Source organism: Helianthus annuus, chromosome 15, assembly GCF_002127325.2.
Source record: "Helianthus annuus cultivar XRQ/B chromosome 15, HanXRQr2.0-SUNRISE, whole genome shotgun sequence".
Taxonomy (NCBI): domain Eukaryota; kingdom Viridiplantae; phylum Streptophyta; class Magnoliopsida; order Asterales; family Asteraceae; genus Helianthus; species Helianthus annuus.
In genome coordinates this window covers 81,509,105-81,523,118 of record NC_035447.2, presented here as the reverse complement: position 1 = coordinate 81,523,118, position 14,014 = coordinate 81,509,105, and the positions used below count along the sequence as shown (strand labels likewise).

The following is a 14,014-nucleotide window of genomic DNA, read 5'->3' as shown; positions in this document are numbered from 1 at the left end:
TTTTGATGCACGTTGCTTGGCAGATTTCACGTAATTTATTTTTAATACCAATTAGCTAAGACAACTAATATATCAACTCACAAAGTGCAGCCGAAATAAACCGAAGAATTGACATAAGAATAACAATACAAGAGATGGTAGACGGAATCTTTGTCCAAAAGCAATAGATGTAGTGTTACACAACACAGTTTAGTTAAAGCTTCAACTATGGAAAAACAATCTAAAACACAATTTTAGTTAATTAAACCTTCAATCATAAGAAATATGTGAAACTACTCCTGAAAATTCAACATTTGGCCAATAAAACTCAGTTAAAATGCAAAATTGTTTTGTTCTCAATTCCCACTTCCAGGTTAACCATGGTTTCTTCTTTACACTGGGGCAATCTTGCGTCCGCAAAAAATGGATACATCAATATGCGTCCGCAAAAAATGTGGTTCCATTTTTAATAGGTACCTTCACACCATTTTTACATCTATTTATCTTTGTAATCCTTTGTGAATACAATATCTTTGTAACCCTTTGTGAATTATACAAATCAGGACAATCAAAGGATGTAAGCTAAGACTACAAAACAATATATTAATGGTTATTTAAGTTTTGTGTCGTTTTCTATCTCTAACGGGGCACATGAGAAACTTTAGACCCAATTTGGATTTTCGGTTAAAGAAAAACTAGGTTTAAACGAATATCGAATAATGGTTATTTAAGTTTTGTCAATTAGCGCAATCCAGTTACAACTATAGCCCAAATGTCTTTAACCCAATCCAATCCAATACCAAATAATGATGGTGGGTCAATCCCACCTATCAAACCCATTTAGACATAACGCCAAAAATAACCCTTTAGCCCCCCTAAGCTGAGCCTTACATACATGTTGTGACTAAAGAAGAACTACTTCTTTGGGATATTTGAAAGAGGATCATATTCCGCAAAAACTAAGGTATTAATGTTAGAAAGCATCAAGCCTTTGCGTTTTATTATGTTTAATGGGCGGGTTGCGTAACTCACCAAAACATGAATTTTATTTATTTGGTTACAGTGGGCCAGGTTTAACATACCAACACACTTTAGTCTAATTTTCAACTTTGTTTAATTGCGTTCATCCATGCTTCGACAAAGATCAAGATATGTGGTTTGTAATGCTCACTGAAAGAAACTATAATGCCTGTAAAAAAAATTCTTCTCTCTTGATCATAGTCGATCTGTATTTGGTATAGATGGCAAATGGATGGGTGTGTGGGTTGGGTAATGGGTCAAATCGGGTTGGATTGAAACGAATCATTAATTTGTGCAAGTTGTAACAGGTTGGATTGACCCACTTTTTAAAATATTTCTACATATATTATATGCTGTATACATGATTTTCAACGTGTTTGACATGTTCCACCTATTATTTACTTCGCCCTGTGGAGATCAAACACAACCCAACCCAAATCAAACCATGTACAAATTAACACGTCAAATGGCCACATGGTTTCATCTGTTCTGACCTCATTCCATTTGGATTTAATCCAGTTTCTTCATGAAGACCACAAGTGCTACTTGGAGCTGACCTACAAATTCGACATCCAAAAAGATTGGCCCGCCTGGACAGGTTTTCAAGAATCATTGATGTTTTTTCACGACTCACTTACACTTAGAATCATCCAGATATTTTTTTTTTCATAATCGTGGTAAAATTTTATACGAGGTCGGGTGGCAGTGGCAAGAAGTCTGTTACTTGTTGGTGTATCATAACAATACATACATTAGGTGCAATGTGCAAACCTTATTTTCGTGACTTGCAAGCCATGTGGCCTTTTATAGCTGATTTGTGAGGGAACTTGTTTCTCAGTTTGAATGATCATTGATTTGTCACATAATATTGTTTTAAGGAAAACCATCCTATTGTGAACTTAGATTCATATAGATATCTAACATTATCGTTTTTTTTAATACGACTCCCAAAGCTAGAATAAATTTTATATAGTATGCATGTTGCCAGATTTAAAGAGTAAATGGCAAACTTAGGGGGGACGGGGCGCCACGTGATGGCATCTCCACCACGCGTGGAACCATCACGCACACTGCCGCCGGTCATCTCCACAACGCGTGGAACAAACATATAACGCGTTGAGATTTTCACGAGTGAAAAAGTTGTGAGTGATGAGTGATGGGTGCCCCTACCCCTAAGAAGTTAGCCACATATAATTATATGATCTGGAAACATGATTATAAGACTAAGTTACTTATCTAATAATGGAGTGTGCTTAGATACAGAGTACTTAATAACTCAATGATTGTTCAACCCCGTACATTTGCCTGGTCTGGCTGGATTGATTTTACCACTAAAATATGATTATCAGTTCCAGACAAGCTGATATACACCATTATTTAGACTAAGAAATAGATGTCGGGTCATTGAACTGAGTATACAAATTTTATATGAGAACCGTATATTCATATGGGTTTAGCCATGAATTAAATATTACCTATGGGTACGTACGTACAGCCAATGCCACTCGTAATATATAAAAATGAAAGATTTAGCAATATGTGCAAAATATCAGATATATTGGTATAATAAAGGATTAGGGAGACAATGCCATAACATAACAGCTCATATATGTTTCAAAATAATTCAATAATGCCAAACTTTGCCTTCATAACCCACAGAGGCCTTTGCCTCTTCTGTCCGTATAAATACCCTCAAAAGTATATTATATATTATACCAAGCTTTCATATTTTCGGATCCTTGAATTTTGCCTTAGTTTTCAAGAAAGTTGATATAGATGGAAGGCTCATCATCTACTTCTACATCTACATCTCATTTCAGATCTATTAGTCTACCATCTAGGTTAACCCATCCTTCTCATAATTTGATCGAAACGAAAACAAATGAGCTGAAAGCATGGGGAGACTTGGTATGCTCGTCTCAAACCATTCAAAATGGTTTGGTTGGGTTGGTGGAGTTGTATGTTTGCGTGGATGAGCTTTTTCGATCTCCACATACCCAACAAGCTCTTTCACGACATCAATGTCGAACTTTGGTCGAAGATGCCTTGGAGGGGTCAATCGTGTTGCTAGACTCGTGTAGCATCCTCAAAGAAATCATCGAGCTAATGAAGGAAAACGTGCAAATTCTTCAATCAGTCCTACGAAGAAAAGCTAGCAATTCGACAGTTGCTGATCAAATTGCAACGTTTCTATGCTTTAGAAACAAAATAAGGAAGAGCATCATCAAAAGCCTTGGGACATTAAAGAGCATAGAAAAGAAAATGTGTCTAGTTTCATTTCAAGATGTGGATCATCATGTATCAATGGTGAGTAAAGTTGTTGGAGAAGTTAATGCACTCACAATCTCCCTATTCAAAACCATTCTAGTCTTTTTGTCACCTAAGTCCAAGGCTACTAACGGTTTTCAACTCTTATCAAAGTTTGTGTTGAGGAGTAAATCTACACAGGAAAAAGTAAAGGTGTTTATCAATGAGGTGGAAGCCATTGACATGGCCACCTTGTCTCTACTCAAAAGTTCGCACAACCATGAGATGAATGATGCTGATGTCCAAATGATCCTAAAGAATTTGCAAATTCTAGATGTTTGCATTGATGGGTTTGATGCTGGACTAAATTGCCTTTTCAGGAAATTGATACAATATAGAGCATCGATTCTGAACATGGCTGTTTGTTAGACGTTAATAGTTTTTATATGCATTTTCGAAGCATTTGTGGGCATTTTGTATCACAGTTTGTTAATGCGTAGTGTATATACAATGTCAGTTTTTTATATTATTCTCATTTATATCTGGATTTATGAACTTGAATTTTGTTCCCAAAAAAGCATATCATGGCCGGTTATAATATCAGAACTATGAAAATAGTTATTAAACAAGAAACAAAAAACGTCCATTTACAATAAAATAATACATCAACAGAGCATTCATACTAAAAAATATCATGAAATCCATTAACTTTCTCGATGAACATATAAGAAAAAAACATGATGTCATCATATACCCATTGTAAATGAAATCTGGTCGGCTGGAGGATCGGAGCACCCACAGTCCCCCTTTTGGTCATCTTATTGTATTTTTTCAAAACTTTTTGTGCCGGATTAATTCTAATCATCATATACCCATTATAAATGAAATCTGGTTGCGCCAATGAATGTGTCAAATTTCAACTGTTCTTCGGACCCTATTGTATTTTTCAAAACTTTTTGTGCCGGATTAATTCTAGTCATCTTATTTTTCGTTTCCTGACCGACTAGTTCGGATATGTCTATTTTGGAAATTGCTAAAAGTCAATATCAATTATGTAAATTTTATTGGTTAATAGAACTACTTTCGTGAAATTCTCTTTTAGGAATCATTATCTTTTTTTAACGGCAAAATGAGCAAAGAAGCTAGAATACAACACGTCTAACACCAAAAGAACACAACAAAAACAAAAAAACACCAACAAAGATAGTGTGACCAAACAAACTCGACATTCAAAAGCCACACCAACAAAGAGGAGGGTATCCCTAGCGAGTCCCACCAACTTTTACACGCTTTGCTCTTATGCCCATTTTCTGCTTCCTAAGGAAATGAGCTTCGATTTTTCTTCCTTTTGTCTAAATAATCTGAGATCTTCTTAACTTTGCTTCTATACAACTATTATAGATATTAATATTTATTATTGGAATTCTCGAGCTAGCAAATAGGCCAGTTAAGAAGTTAGTCCCACAGAATTATAACTCATTTACTTATGTAATCATGGAGTTGTGCTTAGATACAAAGTACTTAGCAACTAAATGTTAGAAAGAAGGATAACTTGGAGAGCAAATTATGGATCAACAAGAATCCTCCCTATTCTTGGCATCCGTAAATCAGGCAACCAATAATTGTGAATCATCTTTATTGTATTTCCTTTATTATCTAAAGCGAATGTGTATTTGTATGCTATCCATGTATCTTTGAAAATATGGAAGAAATAAACCAATAAATCAGTTCCCTTTGATTATCTTTGTCTCTGATTATCATTTACAACATGGTATTAGAGGGCTCATTCTATTCCCACCCCCCCTATTTACTAATTACACCCCTCTATCAAAAACATCACATCAATCAATCATTTGGTTTTTGTTTTTAGCCTATTTTGTCTTTTTACTGTCTTTTTTTTATTCATTTATTAAATTATTAGTTATTTAGTATTTGTTTATTATTTAATTAGTTAGTATTATTATTATTATTATTATTATTATATTTATTATTAGTTGTAGTAATGATATAGTATTTATTATTAGTTTTTATTGTTATAATTTATCAAATTATATTTATAGCTATAACAAAAGCTATATAAAAATAAGTATTTTTTTACAAAATTATTATCATTTAATAATTTACATACCGAGGTTTAATCTATACTCCCCTCAAATGTGGCAGGTTGTGCTATCCAAGACTTATACATATTTTGACGTGATTCAAATATATTCTCCCAGCCAGCTGCATCATTTTCTCTCATTAATTTCCATAGGTTGTTTGTGCTGGCAATTGGATACTCTCCTTGCAATTCTACCATTATAAAATGGTTACCATTCACGTGTGCAATTGTAATTATTTTTTTTCTGGGAACTCGTGAGGGCCTCTCCAAAGCGAAAACCAAGTAGAACTGTTTCTTTTTTCTTGAGATAAAAAATGAACGATCACATTAAACTTGTTCGCAATCAAGAATCCTACCTCTGGCATAATCATCCAGTGTTTTTCAGGTGCAAACCCCGATCCTGACCAAGCCAAGGACGTGAACACATCTTTGAATGAGCCTAAGAAAGCCTTAGTGTACTTATTTCTAAACTCGAGTAGCTCTTCCATCAGTGATCTCCGGATAAATAACCATTCATCTTCACCGTACCCGAGAGCAGAAGCTGTCGCCCGAAACCCACAATTTCCATCACCTAACACGTTATGTATGCGTGTAACATACGCATGGAAGATTTTTGGAATTAGATGAATATAGTTGTGTATCACCTGTGATGCTTGATCTTGGTTCAACCCCATGAAGTCATAGCCTGGCGCACTTGTAGAGTTGGCGAAAGAACTTTGTCCGACAATATCTTGGTTCAACCCCATGAAATCATATCCCGGTGTGTTTAAAAGGTTGGTAAAAAAACCTTGTCCGTCTGTATCTTGTGTCATGAACGGATTTGGTTCACCAGGATCGTCCTTGAATGGTTTTTTTCCGTAAATATCTTGATTTATGAACGGACTTGTTTCACCAGGCACTTGATAATTCACGCCTGGACTGATGTAACCAACATAATCATCAGTCTCTAGATACCCGAATGAACTATGTCTCCAAGGCTCTTGAGTGTAATCCTGCTCTTGATAGTTCGTAAATAAACTATGCCTTGCAGGTTCTTGAGTGTAATCCTGCTCTTGATAGTTCGTAAATGAACTATGCCTTGCAGGCTCTTGAGTGTAATCCTGCTCTTGATAGTTCGTAAATAAACTATGCCTTGCAGGTTCTTGAGTGTAATCCTGCTCTTTATAGTTCGTAAATGAACTATGCCTTGCAAGCTCTTGAGTGTAATCATGATCTTGGGAGTTCCCAAACGGACTGTGCCTTGAATAGCTTTCTCAAGTATATGAAGCGAATGCACTGAAGTTCCCAATTTTGGAGGAAACTGGTGATATTTTGGAGGAAATATCAACTATTTAATATCACCACATAGAACTTGCAGCAATAATAGCACGGCTCATATGAGCTTTTTGTGTTCATTATTATACTTGCTACGATAGCACCAATAATATGATCATCTTTTTAGGTAAAAATAATATGATCATGTCTTCATTATTGTTTGTTGTTTGCAGAGAATGGTCATGTCTTCATTATTGTTTGTTGTTTGGATTTAATATCACCACGAGATAGTTGTACACCAATAATTTGAGCACTAAAAAGGTAAAAAAAAAAAAAAGTAAAAAGAACTAATAATTTGAAACCACCACCACGTTTTTTTTATCAATTTTAATAATAATAATAATAATAATAATAATAATAATAATTCATTACTAATAGTAAATAATAATAATAATAACAAAAATATAAAAAAGACAATAAAATAAAATAAAAAAGACAACAAAAAGACAAAAAAAGACTAAAAACAAAAACCAAATGATTGATGGATGTGATGTTTTTATAGGGGGGGTGTAATCAGGAATTAGGGGGGTGTGTATAGTATCACCCTATCAGAGCGGTGTTTCTGATCCTTGGAAACACTTTGCTCATCATCTACAACCTATCTCAAACCAAAAACCCCAAAACAAAACAAACCTTCTCAAAAAAAAAAAAAAAAACTCAACTCAAACAAAATCAAACTCCCAAAATCGGAAAAAAACCAAACCAACCTGTGAGAACCACCGTCGACATCCTCCTAAACCCCGAACAGCCACCGGTCAGAACCCTAATGGGAAGCTTGTGAAGGTTGCTACTTGCTTGTTACTTGATCGATTAAAGAAAAAAGAAAAGAAAGAATTGTTCTTGTTGTTTTGTTCTGTGAAAGTAAAGAAGAAAAAGCAACTTCCTTTTTTTGTGGGTGAACAAGAAAGCACGAATGTGCTTTATTTTTTTATTTGTGGTGGAGAATAATTGAAGTTTTCAATTTTATCAAAAGGTCCCTCAACTTGATTGAATAGTTCTTTACATATAAAAAAAGGAAGGTGCTCAAGTGTTTTTTGTATGAAGGAAAAAAAGAGAATCTCTTTTTGGTGGGGATAAAGATTTAAAAGGGGTCATGGAGCAGGTGTAGAAACAGAAAAAAAGGCAAATGGGAAAGACAAATGCAGTACCGACGGTGGCTCCAAACAAAACAAGATGAAGACAGGTTGTTATGAAAAAAATAACGTTTCCGCTCAAAAAAATAAAGCTCAAAAATCTCCAAACCAAAACCAAGTCACCATGTCTACCGACGGTGGCTCCAAACCAAAGCCAAGGCACCATGTCTAACGACGGTGTCTTCAAACAAAAACCAAAAAAAACCTAATGCCAAAACCCAAAAGGCCAAGTTGAATTTCTTCAACTTGAGGGGAAACCAAAACCAAAAATCTCAAAAACCAAAACCCAAAATATGCTGCCATGTCGAAAGGCGGTAGCTCAAACCAAAACCCAAAGGTTACCATATCTGAAGGCGGTAACCCAATAGCTCAAACTACCATGTCAAGGAGACGGTAGTCAAACCAAAAACCAAACGTAATCAAACCCAAAATCAAAACCAATCCAAGTTGAATCATGGATATCCCACAATTCAACTTGAGGGGGGGTGTTAGAAAGAAGGATAACTTAGAGAGCAAATTATGGGTCAACAAGAATCCTCCCTATTCTTGGCATCCGTAAATCAGGCAACCAATAATTGTGAATCATCTTTATTGTATTTCCTTTATTATCTAAGGCGAATGTGTATTTATATGTTATCCATGTATCTTTGAAAATATGGAAGAAATAAACCAATAAATCAGTTCCCTTTGATTATCTTTGTCTCTGATTATCATTTACAACACTAAACCCCTTTACGTGGTCCAGCTGGATTTATGTCACCACCAAAATAATCCATTTTTATAATTATTTTTCCAGACAGCTGATATGCCACCATCAAATAATAAAAAGAGAACATAATTTAATAGTGGCAAAATATATTATCCATATTTTATATGTACTCTATATAGATACGGGTTTACCAATGAATTATATATACATGGGTACACCCAATACCACTCGCAATATATAAACTAAAAATAAGTGGCCAAGAATATAAAGATCAGATATATATATAGGTACCATACAGGATTGGGGAGGCAATGCCAAAACATCACACCTCATATATCCTTCTAAATAATTCAGTAAATGCCAAACTTTGCCTTTGTACCCACTACCTCCATTGCTTCTTCTGCCCCTGTAAATACCCTTAAAAGTAGGGGTGTTCAAAAAAATCCGAATCCGAAACCGAATCCGAAATATCCGAAAACCCGTATCCGAAATATCCGAAATTTCGGATATCCGAAATTTCGGATATCCGAAAATCGGATAATCCGAAAATTCGGGTTCGGATTCGGATGTTAGTTTTACAGATTTTCGGATATTCGGATTATCCGAATCCGAAATCTTAAAAAATAATAAAAATAGATATATTTTAATATATCATATATATCCTGATTTTTTAATTCATAAGTCAGTAACAAAACAATTAAAACACACACCACGCGCATTCAAGTTCAGTCATTTACTCATTCACACTTAGAGAAACTAGGGTTTCTCTTTGGATCTCAGCGCCGCATCCTCTCCCTCGTCATCGACCCTCTCCCGCATCCTCTACCTGCGACATCGACCCTCTCCGATCCGGCATCCTCTCCCTCGTCATCTGTCTCGGTGTCTCCGGTGACAAAAGGTTCGACTTTCTCCTCTTTAAATCCTGTATCTAACTGTTAATTTTCGGATGTTTTGAGATGTATATAAATCATATACTAGATCGTTTGAGATGTGTATCTAACCTCTACATGTTAATCGATTTGTAGATATTGGATATTGTTTGCTTTTTGAGTTCACATCTTCATCAGATCTTCAAAAGGTAACAACTTTAGCAATTTAAATTGTTATTCATCAGTTTAGACTTTAGATATTAGTTTTCATTAATGTATTAGATATTTAGATCTACTGATTTTTTTTTCAGATTTGATTGTTGAATTGTTGTTATGTGTTTTCTTGTACAGTTATCGCAGGTTTACATTGGGACGAATAGTGGATGTTTACAAGTGCTTGTGGCTGGATTTTTCGTTTTTATTATAAGAACTTTTGGAAGTTATGTCTTATTTTGAATGTTTATTGTTTAAAACTTTGGATTGTTTTGAATATTTTGTGGTGGTTTGAACTTTGAACTTTTAAGCTTGAATTTATCATCACTTGTTTAGTTTTGCTCTAGTTAGAAAACAAATTTTCTTTTTTTTTTCAAGTTCGGATATCCGTTTAGACATCCGAACCCGAATCCGAAATTTCGGATATCCGAAAATCGGATATCCGAAATTTCGGATTCGGGTTCGGATGTCAATATTTCACTATCCGAAATTTCGGATATCCGATTTTCGGATATCCGAAAACCGGATTATCCGATCTTGAACACCCCTACTTAAAAGTATATTTCTATACCAAGGTCTCACATTTTCGAATTCTTGATTTTTGTTTTAGTTTTCAAGAAACTTAATACAGATGGAAGCCTCGTCATCTACATCAAATATCAGATCTATTAGCCTAACATCTAGATTAACACATCCTTCTCATACACCAATCGAAACAAAATTAAATGAGCTGAAAGCATGGGGAGACGTAGGCTCGTCCCAAACCATTTAAAACGGTTTGGCTGGGTTGGTGGAGTTGTATGTTTGCGTAGATGAGCTTTTTCGATCTCCACATACCCAACAAGCATTTTCAAGATACCAAACTAGAACTTTGGTCGAAGATGCCTTGGAGGGGTCAATTGTGTTGCTAGACTCGTGTAGCATCCTTAAAGAGGTGATCTTGCGAATGAAGGAAAACGTGAAAATTCTTCAATCTGCCCTACGAAGAAAAGCTAGTGACTTGACAGTTGTTAAGCAAATTACAGCTTATCTATGCTTTAGGAAAAAAATAAAGAGCATCATTAAGGGTCTTAGGCCATTAAGGGGTATAGAAAAGAAAATGAGTCTATATTCATTTTCGGATGTAGATCACCATGTATTAATGGTGAGTCAAGTTCTTGGAGAAGTTAATGCACTCACAATGTCCCTATTTAAAACCATTCTAGGCTTTTTGTCAGCGAAATCCAAGGCTAGTAACGGTTTTCAACTCTTATCAACGTTTGTGTTGAAGAGTATGTCTACACATGAGACTGCGAAGCCGTTTGTCAATGAGGTAGAAGCCATTGACATGGCTACCTTGTCTCTACACAAAAGTTCCCACAACCATGAGATGAATGATGCTGATGTCCAAATGACCCTAAAGAATTTGCAAATTCTAGATGTTTGCATTGATGGGTTTGATGATGGGCTAAATCACCTTTTCAGGAGATTGATTCAATACAGAGCATCTATTCTCAACATGGCTGTTTGTTAGACGTCTGAAGTTTTCTATGCCTCTAATGTGCATTTTGAAGCATTCGTTGGCAAATATATTTGTAACAAGATTTTGCATGTGCTTTACTTGTAACGCTTAGTGCTTACTATACATATATTCTTAGTTCTTCTATTTATATTTTATTTTTTTATTATAGCTTTAATTTATTTTCGCAAGTTTTATAGAATAATTTTCGATTTCAGAAAGCTTATTAGCTAATAAAAATTGAGGGGTCGATAATCAAAATTACAGTTCTTACACATAAAAAAACATTTTTTTTACCAAAAAAACACTATAAATCCAAAATTTATACCAAGTAATACATAATCATTAGTAAAACAAAGAATAAACTCCATAAGTTAACTGGTAACAACAAACGCCTAGAGTATCCAAGCAAGATATTAAAAAGTAAACTTACATTTATAAAAGATGTTCAAACTTCCAATTCCAAAAGACAATCACCAAGTGGAGAAGGAATTGAACTATTGATTTTGTTGTTAGATAGCCCCTTAGGCAGGTGGGGGCGGTGCGTTATAGCACAGTGATACACAAAGTTCAACGCGTGATACAATAAGATTCCCACCGCCACTCCAAGTTCAACGCGTGATAGTTCAACGTAAACCCGATTCCGTGATTTTTTTTCACGGCGTGATAGTTGTTAGTTGTGAGGGTAGTTGTTGGTTGGGGGAAATTGTTGGTTGTGGTGGTGAGTGATGACCACCGCCACTAAAAAAGGTTGTGAGTGATAGAAAAATGGTTGCTGATATGGTGGAACATGATTGGATATTGTGAGTGATGGAATTCTATCACTAGTGAGTCACCCCCACTCCCCTTATGGCGAATGGCAATAAAAGATACCGACAATGATTTGAATAACAAGGAGAAAAAATGAAATTAAAAGTCGTCAACATTCAACAGTTTAAAACTAGTTACAAATTACAATGTATCCAATTTACCAATCCGAGACTTTGATGAGGTGCGAACAAGTTTAACAAGAACAACCATTCTAGTTCCACCTTTTCTGGACATCAGATGATATTGGAATTCCTATTAGTTGATTACGTTCGAGTAGGGTTCACGTTGATTTTCGAAACCGATGGTGAATCCGTGAATGGTTGATGACGCTTCCGGCTCCCCCTCCCTAGTTATTTTGCGACAACTCCCATTTAGCCGGGTCACCATCCGTACAGTTAAATTACATGCATCATTTTATATGAATCATATAGACTTAGTTTGGCACTAACTAGGTCATACAATGTGTTGTACGTGCATGACTAGACACAATTATAGTATGTCCAGTAATGAATACTACGCAAGTGCTATTTCAAGCTAAAAGGGTCAATAGACGATCTTAAATAACGAACAATGGTGACATAAGATAACGCCCCGCTTGCGGTAAGCTCATATAATGTATATATGTGTGGGCGCTCGGGGGCAAAAGTGAAAGTGCACTAATTTTAACGTTATTTTACTAATTTCGTGAAAATAACGTTAAAGAAGGGGGATGGTTAATCATGCATCATGTGGTGGTATTGATAGCCCAAAGACAAGGAGGTACATGAACTAATCGGCGTTTGTCTCAATTGCTGAGTGTTATGTGCCTTATGTCCAAGGCTTGATGCAAAACTACAATCGAGCCGTGGGTCTCATTGGAAGCTGCTCTCTATTCCTACGGGGTAGAGATAAGGCTGTCTACATCTCACCTTCCTCAGACCCTACCTTAGCTTTGCTATTGGTGGGATATACTGAGTATGATGATGATGATGATGATGATGATGATGATGATGATGATGATGATGATGATGATGATGATGATGATGATGATGATGATGATGGTGACATAAGATAAATGAAACAACAAAACCCTAATTTGATAAACTTATTGGAATTTATAAAAAAAAATGTTTATTTTTATATACCACACAATCTAGTACGTAAATTCAATACCTAGTGAATTAAAATAAGGGGAACTGGCCTGTAATAATCCCACCTCAGAATATTCCCCCACCAGTCTCATCTTTCACCTATTTTTCCTACAATGGTCCCCCGTTAAAAAAACTTAACGGAGTTAAGCTTTTTTCCAAATTACAAACAGATTTTTTCAGACTTTTGATCAGAACGATGATACGAGTCCATTGATGCAAAACTTGTCTCGAAATGGAACTCCAAGTGACTTGATTTTGGTTAATTGGAAATTTAAACACCAGAATTGAAGCATCGTTTTCATCGTTCGGAGCACCGTTTCGAGGCAAGTTTTGCATCACTGGACATGTATCGTCGTTCTAATCAAAAGCCCTAAAAAACTGTTTGTAATTTGGAAAAAAGCTTAACTCCGTTAAGTTTTTAACGGGGGACCATTGTAGGAAAAATATGTGAAAGATGGGAATGGTGGAGGGAATATTCTGAGGTGAGATTATTAATGGCCAATAAGGTCTAGGTGTGATTATTACAGGCCAATTTCCCTTAAAATAAACAACACATAGCATATAAATTGTAAAAGCCCTAAAAAACTTGTATAAATGGCTAGATAATATATATATATATATATATATATATATATATATATATATATATATAGGGTTGAGTTCATTTCAGTACTCTAAATATGTCACACCCCGATCTCCACGTGTCACCGGTGGGCCCGGTGTGGGGTACAGTGACGTAGTTGGCATCGTCATAGACAAACAACACAATATAATAATGCACAGCGGAAGCAGGAATAGATTCATTTCAACTTTAAATAAAATGTAATAATAAATATCATATGTAGTTGAAACGGATCCACAGGCGGATCAAATAAAATAAGATAATTGTTCAACAGTTATTGTCGTCCGAGCTTGCGAGACTATTGTGGACGCTCTAGGAGACAGCCAGCCTAGTACGTGTAGTACCTGCACTTAACCTTTTGGGAAAATA

At 35.5% G+C, this 14,014-nt stretch overlaps 2 protein-coding genes and 2 long non-coding RNA genes across 4 annotated transcripts; 3 read left to right on the top strand and 1 right to left on the bottom strand.

The window, feature by feature from the left end:
• The first annotated feature begins 1,377 nt into the window (after window positions 1-1,377).
• LOC118487277 lies at window positions 1,378-3,823 on the top strand. Its single transcript, XM_035983962.1, has one exon. It carries the CDS (start codon window positions 2,776-2,778, stop codon window positions 3,673-3,675), a length of 900 nt encoding a protein of 299 aa, XP_035839855.1. The 5' UTR covers window positions 1,378-2,775; the 3' UTR covers window positions 3,676-3,823.
• Window positions 3,824-7,138: 3,315 nt separating this feature from the next.
• Window positions 7,139-7,630, bottom strand: LOC110911916. Its single transcript, XR_004881158.1, has 2 exons — window positions 7,369-7,630; window positions 7,139-7,259 (listed from the first exon to the last, which is right to left on the bottom strand). It is a non-coding gene; the product is annotated as an uncharacterized LOC110911916 (long non-coding RNA).
• Window positions 7,631-9,019: 1,389 nt separating this feature from the next.
• On the top strand, window positions 9,020-9,925 carry LOC110911915. The gene is made up of 3 exons (XR_002577459.2): window positions 9,020-9,401; window positions 9,529-9,581; window positions 9,724-9,925. It is a non-coding gene; the product is annotated as an uncharacterized LOC110911915 (long non-coding RNA).
• A 432-nt stretch (window positions 9,926-10,357) lies between these two features.
• LOC110913882 lies at window positions 10,358-11,098 on the top strand (the record flags this gene model as incomplete). Its single annotated transcript, XM_022158699.2, has 1 exon — window positions 10,358-11,098. A coding segment is annotated over one exon (741 nt), but the record flags the coding sequence as incomplete, so codon positions are not given.
• Window positions 11,099-14,014: the final 2,916 nt, after the last annotated feature.